A 19,531-nucleotide genomic window follows, 5' to 3' on the forward strand; every position below is an offset into this window, starting at 1 on the left:
GCTTTGCAGTGTTTCACCATCTATTAACATTGTCCACTGTCATTTTTGTGTCGCATGTTGTGCGAAACACTGATGGACCTTGCGTTGTTTAGCTGACGGGCACAGACTGGCCATCAGACTGAAGTGTGCTGTACAAGCTAATATGTCTTCTCCTGTTAAAGTGCTGGTTGTTTTTTAAAGGGAACACGTAAGGTAACGTGTATGGGAATGTGTTGCTACACTATCCACACACTCTCATTTTGGGACTGTCAGCTTCAGTTTGTCATTATAGGACAAGTATTACTGTGACATCTGGTAGTCATGTAAATGATAAATCCTGTCAAGCCAGCCTGAATGAAACTTAGTTTGGAGATATCGCATTGTTGCCTGGTAACCAATTTATCACCACCGTATCAAAAAATAAACAAATAGATGTATATAAGAATTAAACTACGGTGTATACAGAGAAAGTGCAAATTTAACATAGAATTTAAATTATTTGATTAATTTTGGGAGTTTTCTCTATACAACACAAAGAAAAGATATTGAAAAAGATATTGATGATGGTGGATTAATCCCAAGGTGTCAATTGCATGTGTTTGTAATACAATCAACACAATGATTTGGATGCTTGGTGATGCAGCCCATAAAATAAATCGTGTTGTTCCGAATAAAATATATTGATTTCCTGTGAGAGGAAAGGTTGCCATTGAGATTGCTTGACTGACTGGCCTTTATCCACCCTGTATCAGATATTTTATGACTCAAGAGTTCAGGGAGGTTTTACATTTTCAGTTTCAGTTACTGTACATACACAATGTACAACAACTCATCTACCATAAGTAACTACCATCTTTCTAAACAGTTTTTTATGGTACAAACTGCCACGTATTCTGCCAGTTGAAGCTTCTTCATCATAAATGCTCCAAATCATAAATGCTCCAGATAATACAAACACGCTGTGAACAGATTGCTTGATTTTTGTTAAATTGCTTCAAAACTGGAAGTGATCGAAGAATCTTCCCTCACCCATTTTAAACACTCATCCATGCACATCAAACCCATGAAAGCGTGTGATCACAAAATTGGTAGAGATGACTTCCATTGCTTAGAGAGGGTATTACAGTACTATACATTCGCCCCACAAAAGCAAAACCTCTAGCAAACATAAATAAACACATTTCTAGTAACCACCATGTCCAATTGAAACAATCAAGATATGTCCGGTGCCCTGTCCTGTCCAGCCGGTGCAGCAGCCGGCTGCTGGTGGGAAACAGGGCAGGTGGGAAACATTAGACACGACAGGGAAGCAATACATGAAACGAGAGGGGCGGGCCAATGACAAGACACGAGAAAGCACATGAGATGTAAAAAACAAACAACTCATGGCTTTCTCACAAAAAACCTAAGGGCTCTGTCCCGATCCTGCCACACGACTAGAAGTTCAGAAACAAGAAGGCAGAACCGTGACATACAAATGACCTTACGTGCCATTTTCCCCGGACACGTCCTGGCCAGGGTTTCTATAGTTGTGGCTCATACATCATCAAGGTTTATTACTTTAGGTTTTATTTCAGGAAAGCAAATGTTACATTTCAATCTAAGAATGAAACAATTCTCTTAAGAGAAATACATGTTCATTTTGTTTTTTTACTCAAATGAGACAACCGCGATTACTTATGTGGCCGAAAAATGTAACCTCAGGAGGACGCAGCCAAACCCTGGCCAGAACGTGTCCAGGAAAAATGGCATGTTTGGTCACCCAACAAATACTCAAAAACTATGAATATATGACAGGGTAAATACAGGGTTAAATACCGTCAAAATAAAGCAGGAAACCAGTCCACATAACTTGACGTTGATCTGTGTCCTTGATCGCCTGAGGGTTTCCAGCACAAATTGGAGCAGATGGAAGTCCAATTGAAAGCTCTGAGTCTTTATTTCAACTATTAAAAATATTTTATATATAAATAAATAGTTTGCTTGTTATTGTACTACAGTTTTACAGTCAGTGTGGCTACACACCCAAGCCTTTGTGCCATGTTGCGTTGCGATACTTGTTTTTTATAAATCTTGATGCATTCTTATATCCTTGTCTTTCTTGCTGCGGAATCAATAAAAGAAAACAAACTGATAATTTTTGAATGGCTGTCTCACTTGAAACAAGCAGAGGCTTGAACCCAGAAACAGCATTGCTTACATCATCACTTAACAAGCAGATAATTATAATCTGGTGTGAAGAGGCCTTCAATGTAATTTCAGCCAGGTTGAAAATGTTAATAGCTGCAACATTTTCAACGACTCGTTTCAAATTTAGAAATATGCCAAATTTAGAAAACTGGCCTATTTTCCTGATCCACCCTGTGGTGTCTGTGCTTATTGAAATTTCAAAAAATCCTGGTTTCAGTGCTAAACAGATGTGAAAGTTCCCAACAGCATGTTACCTTTTGAGAGCTATGTGTGTGGTTATGTGAAAGAAAGCAATGCTCATTTCTTCTTTTCCTTAAGAAGACATGATGATTGTTGGATTTAATGCTTCACTTGTGCCAATGACATGAGTTTCATTTAACAGTGAAGTATTTCAGTGTGTAAGCCTGCTGTTTTCCTGGGTTTTGTTTCTCTGTCAAAACAATTTATCCAGTTTACACACAGCCACACACAAACAATGCAAAGCACAAGGTCAGGACAATGTGTGATCATTTGTTGTCCACAAGGTTATAGACATAGGATTTTTTTAGGAGGACAGTCTTAGTCTTCTTCGAAATGTTAAAGGGGGCATATGGTGCGAATAAGTGTTTTTCTGTGTCTTTGGTGTGTTATAAGTTGCCCATGCATGTATTAGACACGTAAAATTGCAAAAATTAAAGTGTCGGAACAAAAGATGCATTCTATCTAAAAGCGAATGCTCACCCAGACCTGCCTGAAACGCCTCGTGTAACCACACCCCCACAAATCTACGTCAGTTCGTGGTATGAGTTGACGTATGAAGACCACCAAAATGTATACGCTAGTAAGGTGGGCGTACCTGTCAGTACAATTGCTTTGGAACCTGGTAAGAGGCTTTAAATTTCCATCACACGCTTGCAGTATTTGACCAATCACTACGCACTGGTTAACTGGCCAATCATAGCACACCTCGCTTTTCAGAGCGATGACCTTTGTAAAAAAATCTGCGCGTTTCAGAGAGGTGGGGGCAAAGAGGAGATACAAACATGCACGGTATATGGAAAATACAGCCTTTTTAACCTTAAATCGTGTATACACATTGCATTATTCTAAAACAAACGATAATATTTGTTTTAGCCTTGTCATATCACCCCTTTAAAAACTGTTCTGTTTCAAGGTAATTGCACGCTGTCTTTATTCCTCAACATACTTTAGTTTTACTCCACTGAAACTGAAATGACCAGAGTCCCCTGGGATTCTTTCTTATTCTCCATATTTCATTTAAGACCGTCGTTTCCTTTTCACTCAGCGAACTAATACGCTCTCTCTCTCCGGAGCACTGAACTGCTCTTTGCCAGATGTTTGATGTATGGCTGGTGTGCCTCGTTTCCAACAGTCACTATTGACAAGATCTATGTGATTTCTCTGTGACTGTTCCCTCGGGACCCCTCGAGGAAAAACACTTTGTTCTTAGATGCATTCCAAACCGTGTTCCTCTGGTCGTGTGGAATGCCATTCACAGATTGAAGAGCAGCCATAAAGTCTGATGAAGTTCATGACATGTGGAACACAAAGAGAAAAACAAAGTTTCCACACAGCTGCTGAATAAATGTTTTATGTTTGCCTGCTCTCGTAGCCAACATGAACTATATTACAGCAAACACGCACACTCAATATTCTGTTTCAAATACTAACAATAGACTGATTGTATGTAGCACAGAAGCTGCACTGTGGATGGACTACATCAATACTTAGATCAATGCAGCCACAAAAGCTGGTCTCCATCAAGATCAGCACCTTTCATCTCCTCTTCATATCGCCTGTGATTTAATATCCTTTTTGTGCAGCATCTCACATACACATAATGGACAGCAACACATAATACCTACGACATAATACCTCAGGCTGCCAACAACAAAACATATACACTACTGAGTGCTATTTGGCAAACAAAATTAGAACAAACCTGATTTTAAATAAACAGCTTAAACAAAAGATCCACATGAACTGATATAATAAAATGCTGTCATAATTTACTTATTTTGTAGTTGAAAAGTATTTGTTCATCCAGGCAAAATTGAAAAGACAAGGTTACATTCACAGTAAAGAAAATCCCGTTAAAAAAAATAGGGCTCCCCCAATGGGGCACACAGAATGCAGTGAGAACCAAACAAAACCACTTAAATGATAGTTAACAGGAGGGTATAACATTCACTTTTACATTTAAGACAGGACAAAGAACAAAGGGACAGGCTGAGTATATAAAGTGTCCGGGTGATGAGGGGATTGCTGGCAGGTGTTCTGATGACAGGCGAGGGACAGGTGATGGAGCCTGGAGGATCGTGGGAGGTGTAGTCCAAGGGGGAAAACTGGGGAAAACAGGCATGGGGACAGACGAGACTGTGAAAAAGACTCTCTATAAATCTTTGTTGAATTCAAGTTTTTATAGTATAATATTACAGATGCACTGATACTAAATGTCTCCACCGATACTCATAGCTATTCAGAGTGATATCTGTCGATACCAATACTGATTCTGAAGATTAAATAAATTTTTCGTAACTTTCTGAATGTTATTAATTCATATAATGAGTAATAATATTGAACATCAAACTGGTGATGTTTCTTAACATTTTCTATATACTGTACAGAGCACAAATTCATTGCATTTTCCTGTCCTCTTTTGATTGACAGGATATATCGGCCCTGATCATCGGGCATCTCTAGTATATCGTCGCTGTCGGGCGTAAACCTCCTATGTCCAAATTTGGTCAATTTCATATTTTTTCACAAATTGATGCTATTGGTCAGTCCCCATGTGGGTCTGTTATTTTTACAAATTATTAATCAATCTAAAGTGTTGAAAATAGCTTGAGAGCAAATCTCTTAACTCCATTGGACACTTAAACTGCCTGAGGAGTCTCGTAACTCCACCTCTTCTTCACTCAGCGGGAGCTTCTCGGCATTACGTCTCCTGATTGAAAGTTTTTTAGACAATAACGAGTGAAAATAGTTAGGTTAGATACATTTGAGTGGGCCTGTTTTGTTAAAAATCGATAGCTGTAATGCTTCTGTGCAGAAGGAAGCCACGAAGGTAAGTTTGCGAGCAGATTCGGCTAATTTCTGCCTATTAGACAGCCTAGTCAGCTCATCGTTTTTTGTATTACATCACTTATAGTTCTTAAACCTTTAAAATAGAGTTTAGGAAGATGTATGTAACCACAGTCGTTAGCTTTGGTTAACGATTGAAGCCTTTTCTCTTGACAAGAGGCTCAACGCGACCGCCGACTTTATTTGCGTGCAGATTAATTTCCGCCTATATTAGACAGCCTGTTTAACGTTTTATTTTGGTATTGCATCACCCATAGCTCTAACGTTTAAAATAGAGTTTAGGAAGATGTATGTAACCACAATCATTAGCTTTCATTAGCTCTTAAAGCCTCTTCTCTTGTCAAAAGGCTCAACGTGACCGCAGACTTTGATGAACACTGCTGGCAGCAGCGACGTCTGTGTCCGTACCATTCTTATCAATGACAGCGTAATCTCGTATCTCCCTGCTCCCAAATCATAATCCTTGTATCTCCGATTAAACATGGTTTTGGGGAAATGTTGTGTAAATGTTGGTACACAACAGTATATGATAGCAATATAAGGTATAATACCAACTTTAACGATACAATGTTTAATAACTAAAAAAATATGCAGTTTTTTTAATTTCCTGAAAAATAATGGTTTTGGAGATGCGAGGATTCTGCCCGACAGCGACGATATACTGTATCTATGGATCTTACATTGAGTTCTTAGTCATAAATATAGCGTTTACCCTGTTATTACAGCAATAACAGAAAAAAAAATTTTTAATGTGCTTGACTGCATTTAAGAGAGTGACTCCAACTATAATCCTCTCATGCAGGTACGTGCACATTTTACTGTTCACTGTATGATTTGGCATCAGCCTCTCAATGAAGCAGTTGCATAACTGAGAAACCAAAAAAATATGTCAAAATACAGTAGCTTGCAAAAGTATTCATCCCCCTTCATTTTATTCATATTTTGTTATGCTGCTGCCTTATCTTAAACTACTTTAAATGATTATTTTTTTTAGATTAATCTACACTCCATGCACAATAATGACAAAACAAAAAACTGATTTTTGACGGCTTTGCAAATTTATTAAAAATAAAAAACAAAAATAAGTACATTCCATAAGTATTCATACCCTTTTCTGGGACACTTGAAATTTAGCTCAGAAGCATTAGTTTTGCTTGTTAATGTTTATACACTTCGAGTGGCGTTAACCTGTGCCAAATTCAATTGAATAAGTATGATTTGGAGCGGCACATACCTCTCTATAAAGGGTGCAACGGCTGAAAATGCATATCAAAGTAAAAACCAAGACATGAGGTCAAAAGAACTGCCAGTAGAGCTTTGAGACAGGATTGTATCAAGGCACAGATCTGGGGAAGACTTCTGAAAAAAATCTGCTGTATTGAAGGTTCACAGAAGCATGTAGCCTCCATTTATCCTCAATGAAAGAGGTTTGGAACCACCAGATCTCTTACTTGAGCTGACCTCCTGTCCAAACTGAGCCATCGATGGAGAAGGGTCTTGGTTAGAGCGGTGACCAAGAAGCTGATGATTACTCTGGTTGAGCTCCATGATCATATATGGAGATGGGAGAAACTTACAGAAGGACAAACATCACTGCAACACTCCACCAATCTGGGCTTTATGGCTTAGTGGCCAGACTCAAGCCTTTGCTCAGTGAAGACACATGGAAACTTGAAATATGCAAAAACGTACTTCAACGAATCTTTCAAACTGTCAGAAACAAGATATTCTGGTCTGATGAATCTCAGATTCATGCATCATGTCTGGAGAAAAACAAGCACTGCTCAACACCTGTACAATACCGTCTTAACAGTAAAGTGTAGTGGAAACAGCATCATGATGTGGGGGTGTTTTTCAGCTTCAGGGACTGTACACAAAATACGGACATAATGATCATAAAAACCTAGCCCAGAACATTCAGAACCTCGGAAAGGGCAGAAGGTTAATTCTCCAACATGACAATGATCCTAAGCACACAACTAAAACAATGCAAGAGTGGCTTATGGACAACTCTGTCTATGTCCTTGAGTGGCCCAGCTAGTGCTTGAACCCAACTGAACATCTCTGTAGAAACCTGAAAATGTCTGTCTACTGATGATCTCCATCCAACCTGACAAGAGTTTGAGAGGATCTGAGGAGAAGAATGACAGAAAATTGCCAAATGCAGATGTGTAAAGCTTTTCACATCATACCCAAAAAGATTTGAGTCTGAGGCGCTATAACCATTTTCTGAGTTGAGGGTATGAATACTTATGCAATGTACTTATTTTTGTTTTTTATTTTTAATAAATTTGCAAAGCCGTCAAAAATCAGTTTTTCGTTTTGTCATTATTGTGCATGGAGTGTAGATTAATCTAAAAAAAATAATCATTTAAAGTAGTTTAAGATAAGGCAGCAGCATAACAAAATGTGAATAAAATGAAGGGGGATGAATACTTTTGCAAGCCACTGTATGTCACAAATCTCAAATACATTCCTAAACAAAAAATGAGCTTTTATCAAAATATATACAGCTTCTGACAACATAATTTTATCCATGCTTTCTTACAAGATGTTCATTTCACACCCATCTGTGTGCTGCCATAAGGAAACCGGAAACAAGTTAAGTGGACAGATCAACGTCTCGTTCGTCCACAGAGAGGTTTGCGTATTGATGGAGTTTTACTGAACATGTGCAGAGAAACCTCAGAGTACACAGTGTGTGACAGCGGTGACACTGATGCGTGACAGAGATGTGCGCTTTACGCTTCACCTGCCACGTTGGCGGCTTACTGTAAATGTCAGTTATAGCTTATTTTCGCCACTATACATGAACCGTGCATGGTCTGCCATGCAGCTTACTGTAAGTAACAGCCTCAAAAGCAGAAACTCACAGTACAAAGTAAATATTCAGAGCTGCAAACTGAGGAAAAGTAACAAGTTTTTTTTTTCTTTTTAACTGCTTTTACTATTTAAGCGCACCTGACACTTTAAGTGTTTGTTGAACACATCCATAGTATGTGATTGTGGTGCATTTCTCTCTATGTGCATGTGTTTTCTCATGTCTTTCAATCTGAGCTGTCTTTTATTATTATTATTATTTTATAATTTTTGCAAGATAAATGTTTGCTCTTTTTGTTTAAGTTAAAGCTTTGGCACTGATCTTTTGTTCCATGACATATTCCTCCTGATACAATAAAAAACCTTACAAAAATGTTAAGCTTCTTAAAGAGGCCAACGTCTCTGTCTCTCTTTTTCCTCCACTGCAGCTTTCAAAAACCCCGAAGAAGGTATTCAAGAGAAACGGGGCTGGCAGGATAACTCAAAGTGCAATCAATGCTTTGTGACAAAATCTTATCAATAATGCAACAGGAGCTTTCGAATCTGCCTTTTAGGATATGTGAGCTGACACGGGAAATAAAAAAAGAAACAGGCTCACAGAAACAGACTAAAATACTTCTTAAAGGGAGAAAAAAGAGACTATTAGTGATGTTGCGAGTTAAGTGGTTTGTTAAAAAAGGAGAGCCGCAGGACAAGGCGGCCCATTGGTCCTAATGCACATGGTGAAAGGTACACAGCCCGTGGACTGGCAGCAAATAGACACTGAGTTACTCTTCCCGCTCGGGGTGAGCCGCTCTCTTGTATGGAACATTCAGCTCCAATGAGCGGTCCAGCAAATAGACAATTAAAGAGAGAGCAGCGCACATAAATGTACTAACATCTGGCTGTACATGGTGCAAGGTTTGTGTGCATTTTGGGACAGTGTGTCTGTTTAACATGACTGATGTTTTATTTAATACACTTTCTCGGATTGTTGGTGACATGTAGGGTTGTGCCCAGGACCGGACTTAGGAGGATGTACTATTTAAAATCATATGTTTGTTAGCATTAGTAAATGTTTTTTTCTCCAATGACCAACAATGACACTTGTTCATTGGTTTACACGTTTATAATGCTTGTTTTGACAGTGGGAGCCACAAGTGGTGCATTTATAGCGTGTAGGAAGTTTCAAACATACTTAAATGTAAAATCCAATCAACATTAATAATCAACATTACAATATCAAGGGGACTACAGTTTTTGACATAATCATACAGCCCTACCATTATGTATATTCAAATTAAATTTATTGATTCATAATAAGAAAACTACTAAAAAGGAACAAATGTGTGTGTTTTGCCTGTATTTCTGGAGGATCTTGAGAGATTATACGTCTCAGATCTAAAATTTGTGAACCCCTGCATTAACATGAAACCAACAATGAACAATACAGTCAGCATGTATTAATCTTGTTTATTGTTAGTTAATGCCAAATACAATTGTTCATGTTAGTTCATGGTGCATGTTCAATGTTTTAAAAAAACATTAGTAAATACTGAAAATAAAGATTAACAAATGCAGACATGTAATCTAATGCTTAACTAATGTTAACAAATGCAACGGTGTAAAGTGTTAAAAATATATTAGTATTCTATTGCAATTCCATCAGTAAAGCATATGACAGATCTATGAGTTTGAAATGCACATTAAAATTGTATTCATATAATGAGATGAAACTTTTTATTGTGGCTTAAATAGTTTCATAATAATGAGATTGGTCCATAGTTTTGTAAAGTCTAGTTAAATCTTTTAATTACTTTATGACTAACATAACATCATTTTCATGTCAAATTCTTAAATGTAAATCTAAGAGACTGTTTAATGCAGCTCACAGGCCATGAATCCATGAATGGTATATCTGCAAGGTATCATCTTAATTTAGCATTTACATTTTGCCAGATATCTCAACGTCAGAAATGAAACAACTGAAAAGCACGAGCAGTTTGTCCCTTCACGCATCCCGTAGTTCGGTTGTTTTAACTTTGTTTATTAGTTATTAGAACGTTTTCATTTTTTATTTACATGGATGGATTTAACAGTGTTTGCATATTATTTACAAGAACCGCTTATGGTCACAGAACGGGAAATATTAGAAATAAACTCTATATTAGTTTTTATTCAGAGATGTCTGCAGAACACTTTTCATAACACGTTTTTTTTTAAAGCCAAGAAAGTGTAACAACAACAACAGCTAGTAGACTCTACGGCATCTACCTGTCTTTGAACCGATCTGTCGTGTTCAGTGAGCGCCCACAGACTGTGAGGAGCGAGCGTCAAATGGAAAACGCGGAGTGGAATCATATAGCGGTGTATTCAGAGAAAGTTTTTCGCGGGGATGTGAATCCTCTCTACTCTACTTCGTCTACCAAAGGGCGCCAGCCTGTGAGGGCAAATGGGCAGCGGCTCAAGCCACAGAGCCACCCAGTGAACGCGTTCCGGCTCCTGTCGGTCCGCGAGTTTCAAATAACTGAAATAAAACCGGAGGGTGGCGGCCTGGTGGGAGATCATTGAAGAATCATTATTTTCTAAATGCTGTTCTTTTGCGTTCTTGTCTCTCAGTTTTTGGTTTTCTTTAAGCGCGGCACTGCGATTGCGCTTGTCAGCCATTAGAACAAGCGTCTTAATGAGCAGACAGGTTTCAACTGAGGTAAACATGATGGATAGAATCCAAAAATAACCAACCAGGAAACGCCAACATGACTGACGGAACGTTTAGCCAATTAAACGACATCATTCCTTACATAAGGCAGTGCTATTGAACATTGGTAGGCCAATGCACAAAGTTTAAATGAAAAATAAAATGGCATATAACTAAACAAATCAAATGAACGAGAGCAGGCGGGGCCCCTGAAGGGCGGGGCCCCTGGGCTGGTGCCCAGTCAAGGCCAATGGTAAGTCCGGCCTTGGTTGTGCCCCATAATTAAAGATCAGGTATCACACGCAGTTTCTGCCAATCTCATATTAATCTTGAGTACCTATTTCATACATCGTATGCGAGTGTTTAGTTTGATCATAATTATAAAAGATAGATACAGCTTTACGATTTTTTCGGGAAAAACACGAGCTGCTGGAGGCAGGCAGTGGGACGGAACTACAGCACGACGCCGATTGCCAACAAAACACAGACATATGATTTAATTTCACTTACGGCGTGCAGTTCATGTCCGGCATATTTTAGCATTGGGACCGCACCATCTATCAGTTTCAAACGATCTCCAAATCTAACGTTATATTCACCGTTATTATAACATCCATCACTGAAATGCCGTGAACAAACAAACAGACACACCTAAACTTAACTATCGCAAGAGTAACGAGCCAATCTTGACGCAGCGCAGACAAAAAGTCCCTAATAAAACAGACAGAGTGTACAAAGATAAAATGTCTTATTTATTTTGTATTTATCACGTTTAAATTGTGTGGACATTGATCACAAAAGCGACCACATTGGGTCAACTTTTCTAGTAACTGCACATTATTTACCTACACTGTTTTTAGCCCACCAACCTGTAATAAAACTGCTTTTATTAACAAACACGCCAATCCCCCAATTGTTAATCTATGGGCAAATTACTATTACTCAGCCCCATATTTGTGTCATTTGTGAATCGTTAAGTGCTCAGCTTTATGTTCATATCAGCCTAATATCCCTGTTGACAATTTAAATTAGATATTTGTGTTCCTAAAGCATCAAGTTAGTACATTATGAAGCCAACAAGTTAAAAACAGTGTGATGACAGGCAACTTCAAACAAAACAAAGTATGACAGACAGACTCTGGTGTACTAAATTATAAAAGACCAAAGTACTCAACATGAAATAATTGAAACAATGAATTTTTTTTTCTTTTGTAATATTTCATAATAGTTTTAATTGCTCATCATATAGTCTTGCACAACAAACAGAATCGATTTTGATTTGTTGTGAAACAACCATGTCAGTGCAGGCACATAATGACAGGCAGAGTTGGCTGGTATGTGCTTATGCTCTGGGTCACTACACACCTTAAAGTTACATAATCCTCTCTGAGGATTGACTGACAGCTGTAATGTCTGTGTTTGCCCCACATATGTGAAGGATTAGGGTCTTAATTCATATTGATAGAATATACACATTCTTATGACATGAGGGGTGCTGTATACCCCAATCTCACCTAATGATAAAGCAGTGTAAAAAACGGCATTGTAATCAGTTATGTACAACAGTTATGATTCTTTTTTGTATTATTTCATTGTTTTATTTGAAACTGCCAATGTTCAACAGGTAGCACTGACTGAAAGTCTTTCAAAACTATTCCCATTGATTACTTATATACTAAAGAAGGCTTTTACTGCAACAATTAGTTCACTTTCATATAAATAGTCATTCTACACGCACACCAAAGAAAATAACATAGAACTAAGAAATGGGATGCACTAGGTCATTCTCACTATCGACACACACAAAAAAAGAGTTCACTCTGGATTTATCGAGCATACAGAGTTTGCCGATTAGATTAAACACAAGGATTTTTTCTAAACCAGCAGCAGCTTGTGTGCTAACAGTCCACCTGTTGTCGAGTAATGCTAAGGCATTAAATGTTGTTAAGAGAGGAGCACCTCTTACACCCCCCTTACTCAGCAATTATATTATGCATGCGGTCTTTACCTTCTCTAAAAATCATACAGTAGTGATTTAAATTGTTAATGAATGTTCTTATAGGCCAGCTTTGGCTTGCCAACATATGAGTGTATGTTTAGTAATTAATTACTGTCAAAGTCATTTCCTTGTATAATCATGTGAACCCATCTTTGCCATCTTTCTCTGAAAAGGCTTTTGGTTAAAACTCTTCTTCAGATTAAACCTGAATGCTGTCCAATACAAAGGCATCATAGACACGGCAAATTCCATTATTTCAATAATTCAAGATGTTACGCTTGTGTGGCTAAAGGATTGTCGACAAATGATATTAAAAATTCACAATATCATCATCCAAAAGAATAGTTAGGGTTTAGTGCAGCGTAAGGGGAGCTGTCCACTTCTATTTGCCAAATTCATATTGTTTTGCAAGACCGGGGGAAATTGTGTAAAATGGTAAAGTAAAAATTATAATCTAGTGTTTTAGACAAAACTTTGGATTGATGATTGCGTTTGGCAAAACACTAACACAGAGGAGTGTGAAAGGTGAAGTTCCACATAAATGTAGCTTCAGGAGTAGAGAAACATACTTTTTTATTTAATAGAATTTTGCTATTTACAGTCAAACTGAAAGATTAATTTGCTCCCTGTTAACCAATTACACGACCGTTGTCTACTTTGTCTTAATAGGTTCAATCTGTAATATTTGACCATTTTTAACGCTCAGGCACAAAATCGTTTTCTAAATACTGTAATTCCAAATTATAAAAATGAAAATGCTAATCTGGTGCTTTCTGTGATGTGGCTTTCCTGTGCGCGTGACCGTATCAAAAAATTACAACATGTCACCGGTTACACTAGCAACCAGACACTAAAAAACTTCGATTATCGCCAAAATGAGCAAGATGATGATAAAAAATGCATTCACACGGGATGTTTTTCCACCGCTAAATACTCAAAGATTAAACTGTGTATCGTCAGATTTGCTCAACAAAAAATATTTTATGAGTTTGCGTTTTTGGAGACCTGCAAATATTTCTGCTTTAAAATGCTGTGAGAGTGCAAAATTCCTGCGTAGTTATCTTTGCAATTTATTACACTTTATTTACAGCCTTCACGTCGCGTTCTGTATTAACAAAATAAAGCATTCATCTCAAGACACTATTCTGTCTCGAGACAAACTCTGTATCCAAGGTGAAGGAAATTCATTTTTCTTCACTACCAAAACATGTGTTGTTTTTCTAGTGTCACCTTACCTCAGCAAAATTCCCGTTTCCCATGCAATGAACCCCCAGACAGCCACAGAGCACAACCTTTCCCCTGTCATCTCAAGACTTCAGTTGCGTAGACATACACTCCTCTTTGAATGCCTGTGTGCTCTTCGCGACTTCAGTACCCCGGACAGCGCTCCAGCGGTTCTTCATCCACTCCAATACGGCGCGGGTTCGTTGCGCGCGGCAAAGAAAGCAGTTTTGCAATGCCTCATAATCTTAAGAAGCTAAGAAGCACGTATTAAACTTCCCTCGTAACGCCACTGGAGGAGATGGAGTGCTGTTTGATAGAGCGTGCGGCGGCTCAAGCGATTCTTGACATATTCAGACACATCGCAGCAGAGACCGCCCCACGCAGTGCCCTTGACTGACAGTGCCCTTCTCCACTCTCACTGTAAATGTGAATGTGTACGGTTTATTTACAGCTATTGCAAACGGGAGAATACCTCCCCGTACTCGTGTCACCCCTATGATGAGACCGGCTCATATGATTGATATTGAATTTAACAGAAAAGCAAACTATTTACTTTTATATTATTTTCGCGAACTGGTAGAATTCTCAGAATTAGAAAAATTACATAAACGCATAAAATTTGAATTATTATAGTGAAATATTATATTTAAAAGCAATTAAAGGTGTTGATGTGGAATTGTACAGTATGTACTATTTTTAAAAGGCAATCATTATTTTTAAGTTTTTCTGTTGTTGAAAATCATCGTACCATGATCTGGAATCAAGTGTAATCTGAGTGGGTAATGAAACTCTTGACATGACTGTATCAGAATATGCAATGACGAGACGAAACTAAACTCAATGTAACTCGTAAACAGCTGTCGTGAGTCATGCAAGCACATGCGCTACTCCCCCGATGCTGAAATGTGCACGGTCAATCTGGCAGTGCATGCGCGGTATAGGTATTTAGGCTTAATGCACACAGTTTACACAGGCTGTTTTTAATTTACCCATTGAGTCATCGTTGTGCCACAGTGAGTGACAGTGTCTGGCACGGGATGCCGCGGGCAGCGCGCACATCTGAGGCCGGGTGCATCTGCGCAGCGTGTGTGTGCTTCCACTCCTATTTATTGTGCCACATTGACCCTGTTCCCAGCTTCGTGCCATTGCTCTGGAACAGAACGATAAACTCAAACGCTCCCTGCTGCCAAAGTGTGGCATTAAGGGGCTCGGTCGGGTCTGCTTTGTTGTCTTGTCATTCGTTTTCTCTGTATTAAAAGGTTCGGTGTGAACGGAAATACTGTAAATACTTGAGCAAGTGCTGCAAACAGTGAGGATGACTGTTAATTCTAGATTAATAATCTGTCAACTGTTGTATGGCTAGGCTAAACTTCAGACGTTTCCATAGAGTAGCATGCGTTATTTTATATTTTAGAGTCTCAGACTTGCACATAGCCATAATCTGTTAAAAACATATCTATGCATCTTTCTTCGTGCTCTGAGTACTATTTGGATGCACTATTTTTTGAGCAGTGAAGTGCAGTGTGGGTGGGTGGGTAAAGGGCAGATGAATGTGAAGAGCACTGATAATAGCCTTATGTGTACTCTGTCAATTACAAAGGCCACCGCGCTTAGCCCCCAGATGATTTCCACTGCCCTCATTGAACGGAATAATTGCTGTCTTACTACTGGGTTGAAGTGTCAGAACAGTAACTACAGACAATAGAAACATAATGGCAAGTTTGACTAATGGAAACTACATATAAGCCTACATTATTTTATGTGAAAACATGAGCAATAAAAAATTAAGAAATTCATTAATTATTTACTAGCCTACATTTCATTAACACCAACAGAACATGAATAATTTTGAATTGAAGTTAAACTGCAGGTTAAATTAGACATGTTGGGCATACCAAGTGTTACGCACACACATGTTTGGGTTATTTTTAACCTGGTTGGCTCATAAAGGGACAAAACCCAACCATTGGGTTGCTGGGTACATGCTTTCAACCCATTGTTGAGTCAAATATGAATGTTTTTTAGGTTAATTTAAAATTAATCCAAATCCTTTTTGACCCAATATGGTTTAAAAATAATTTATCACGTTGTTGTGCTACACTTTTTGACATAGGCCTACATTTTTTTAAATGACCTTATTTTCTTATGTACAAGTACCAGATTTTTAATATACGGCTTTCAGACATAAAACGTGAAGTACACTAATCTTGGACTAGAGGCAGATCCCTTAATAGAAGTGCAAACATTTTGCACCAACCTGTACATGTTTAGCAACAGAATGTAATCAATGACAGCTCTGCAGGCATTTTGCCACATTCGTAAGTTTAATCACTTTGCCTCCATCTTTTCTTCACTGAAACCTTGTTTTTCACGGATAAAGGAGTGTTTAATCAATATACTGTAAGGATTAAACCTCATTATGTTGTGATTGACTAGCTTGTCTCAGAACACATCAAATAAATGCGTGTAAACAGATATTCACAAATAACAGACAGATTGTTACTCCGGCAATGAGACAGAGATCAGGAGAAGTGTGACATATTTTAACCCACTGTGTAGATGCTCGTCACATTATAATGCAAATGCATCTACTCTGCAGCCAAGAAGATGTGTGGCATTTACGGAATCTGTTCTATATGCAGAGATTATTGCCCTGTATTGGCTGGGAAAAAGACGAATTGCTCAATTATGGCTTTGTGGCGAGTCGTTATAAATCTCGGCCCAGCCTGCTGCATATTAAAGGGTCTCATTTACAAGTGACAAAGACTTTGGTGGACAGTTCAGTCTCTAAAGAGGAGTGAAGTCACAGACAAGCTCCAATACGCCCTGTGCACAAGCGTAGCGACGAACTTCCGCTGTCACCAGAAGTCGGGATGTCAGTTTCCGGTTTGCTCTCGCACCACACAAAATGTCAGTGTTTACAAGATGTCTTAAAGATCTGCCAAATATAAGCATTAACGATGTACACCGCATCCTTGATGCCTGGTCCCCTGCTCCAACAAGCAAGCGGGACAAAGGATTTAAGATCTACATATCGAGTTATATCCACAACTACGAGGATAAGTAATCTAATGTGGTGTGCCGACAACTAACGTTAGTTAGTTAGTTAGTTAGTTAGTTAGCTTGTAGGTTCACACCTGCAAGGAAAAATCCATGAGGTGTCATGCTTGTACCCTTTAGGGACTTTCTTTGTAGTAAGCTTCATAAGTACCATTGGATCAACGCATCAACCAAATGATTTCCTACTAGGACACAGTCTGTTCATTTTACAAAAGTTCAAAAATCTGCATTTTTAAATATAACTTAAATAAATATCTGCAAGTCATTCTCAGATGCTCCTTTGATAGTATGTGTCATGATTCTGCCTCTCCATGTCATGTCTTTCTTGATCTGTGGCAGAGTCATGACAAACCCTTAGGTTTTGTGTGGAGAGAAACATATTATTGTCGGTCATGACTTAATATGCATTCTCTCCGGTCTCGTCTTTGGCCCCGCCCCTCTCGTTCCTCGTATAGCTTTCCACCTGTGTCCCATTACCCACGCCTGCCCATTGTTATCGTCCTTTGTTAGCCTCCCTTTATAATGCCCTCGTGTTTATTGTCCTGTGCTCCTGCATTGTACTTGTGTGCTTACCTATACTTACCCAGGTGTTTGTACCGCTGTGCTCCTGTGCATGTTTGCTGTGAATACCCTAGTCAAGTCTAGTAAGTGTTTTGTTTAGTTTAGTTCATGTCTAGTGTTGTTTAGTCTAGTCTTAGTTAGTCTACGTCCTGTCCGCTTTCTGTTATCTTGTTTTCTCATTTATACCCCATCGTGGGTCTTTGTTTTGTGTTTTATAAACAAATCCCTGTGTTAACCCCTTCAACGCTGCCTGCAATTGGGTTCTTCCCCCCCCCCCCCGCGTTTCTTGACAGTATGCATATATAGTAACTTCTGATCTCATACTGGAGAAGAACCATCTTTGCCATGACCAAGGCACATCCCACATTCAATACTTTAGCTCCTGCACAGTTTGGCACCACATTAAACACTTTGCATGTATGCTAAATTAGGTATCTTCTCAGAGATAATAGTTCAGTTATTTGCAGCTAATGGGCTGCACAGCACTGACCAAATGGGTCACACCAGCTATAAAATGTTTTAATCTGGCTGACAAATCCATCAGAGGGGCCTTTAGCCATGACTGACATAATAGTTCAGAGCAGATAATTAGAAATGCAATCTGCTGTGGCATGTTGAGATGTTAACAAAGCCTTAGAAAACAGGATTGGTGTGGAAAGCTGTGTGACTCAATCTCAAAGTAATACTGCCTTAGTTTGCTGTGGATAATGGCAAGTTTATGTCAGAGGCATGTCTTTTGGTCCAGAGTATGGATATGAAGGTGTTTTAGGTACAGTGAACACAAGTTAAAAGCATTTGATTGTAGTAATCAGTGGCAATCCTGAAATTTCACATGAAAATACATGACTGATTGAATGAACAGAAATAATTTAGCACTGAAGTAAATAGCAAAAGAAAGGAATAAAGAAATACTGTAATGCTTTGAAATGTGACCTAATATAAGAATATAAGACCACAAGTATGCTAAAACTAGGAAAAAACACTTTGCGTCTTTGTATTTCATCCATTTCCATTCCCACACTATTATTTCCAGAGAATTTGTTGTTTATACTTTCCTGTGTGCATTATGGGGCCTGAGGGCACATGGAACATTTTCTTCCAGTTGATATGATCTTTATGCTTCACTCAACTGCCCGAGCTCCACTGAGGTTTAGGGTGGTCATTGCACTCCTGAAAAACATATGCCAGGCCCTGACTCGATTTGGTGACACTTCATATAAATATATGAGGTATAGTTCTAGTTGTGTTCCAGTAATGATGTGATGTCCAGAGAGCAGTTGCATTAAATGAGTTTCAGTTAACTGTGTCCCACTATGCTAATTCCTCAATTCTGTTATTATGTAAATCTTTCCCTGGATGTTTTCAAATACCCTGACAATGGGATGGTGTAAGCACAGGATAAGTGATAGATAACCATTGTATTTTTGCATAATCACCAGGATGCATATGTACTATGTGGATCTTGCAGACACTTCTAATCATGAATAACTACAAGGGGTAAAATAATTGTCAATCAGAAACAACATCTGTTTCAAAACCGGAAAGAATTAATTGGGTTAGGTGTAACAAACCAGATGTTCAATCGTGTTTACCAACTGCCTTGGTTGTTTGGAAAATGGCCAAAATAGTGATACAACCTTTTAGAACTGTAATTCTAAAAAGCCTATTATTTTAAAATAACAGTGTGATTTCTTCTTCCGTTAGAATGGACTTGGATTCCTTAGAGTTCAGATCTAGTGAAACACTTGATTACACACATTATGATCTCATAGATTATTTCTGTATGTTTAATTCAGTGATGCATACGCGTATGTTGGTATAAAGGATGTATCGTTGTTTACTGTTACGTAAGGCTAAAAACTGACTATGGAATTATTTTATTATAGCACAAAATATAAAACAGTCTGAACATTAAAGAAAAAATCTCCACTTAC

At 38.4% G+C, this 19,531-nt stretch overlaps 1 protein-coding gene across 4 annotated transcripts in view; it reads right to left on the reverse strand.

Moving 5' to 3' along the window:
* Positions 1-19,531, reverse strand: part of glra3 (glycine receptor, alpha 3) — a 152,739-nt gene that overhangs the window by 60,591 nt on the left and 72,617 nt on the right. For 3 of the 4 annotated variants that reach the window (XM_057332479.1, XM_057332476.1, XM_057332477.1), the window contains exon 1: positions 13,988-14,345. The exons of the other annotated variant lie outside the window; for it this stretch is intronic. Coding sequence is in view for 2 of the 3 variants with exons in the window: in XM_057332476.1 (XP_057188459.1) it covers positions 13,988-14,058 (71 nt within the window). In the remaining variant the exon portion in view is untranslated. Of the gene's footprint in view, positions 1-13,987; positions 14,346-19,531 lie in introns of those variants that run through there. 4 annotated transcript variants of the gene reach the window in all.

The sequence above is a fragment of the Triplophysa rosa genome, linkage group LG4 (assembly GCF_024868665.1).
Source record: "Triplophysa rosa linkage group LG4, Trosa_1v2, whole genome shotgun sequence".
NCBI lineage: Eukaryota > Metazoa > Chordata > Actinopteri > Cypriniformes > Nemacheilidae > Triplophysa > Triplophysa rosa.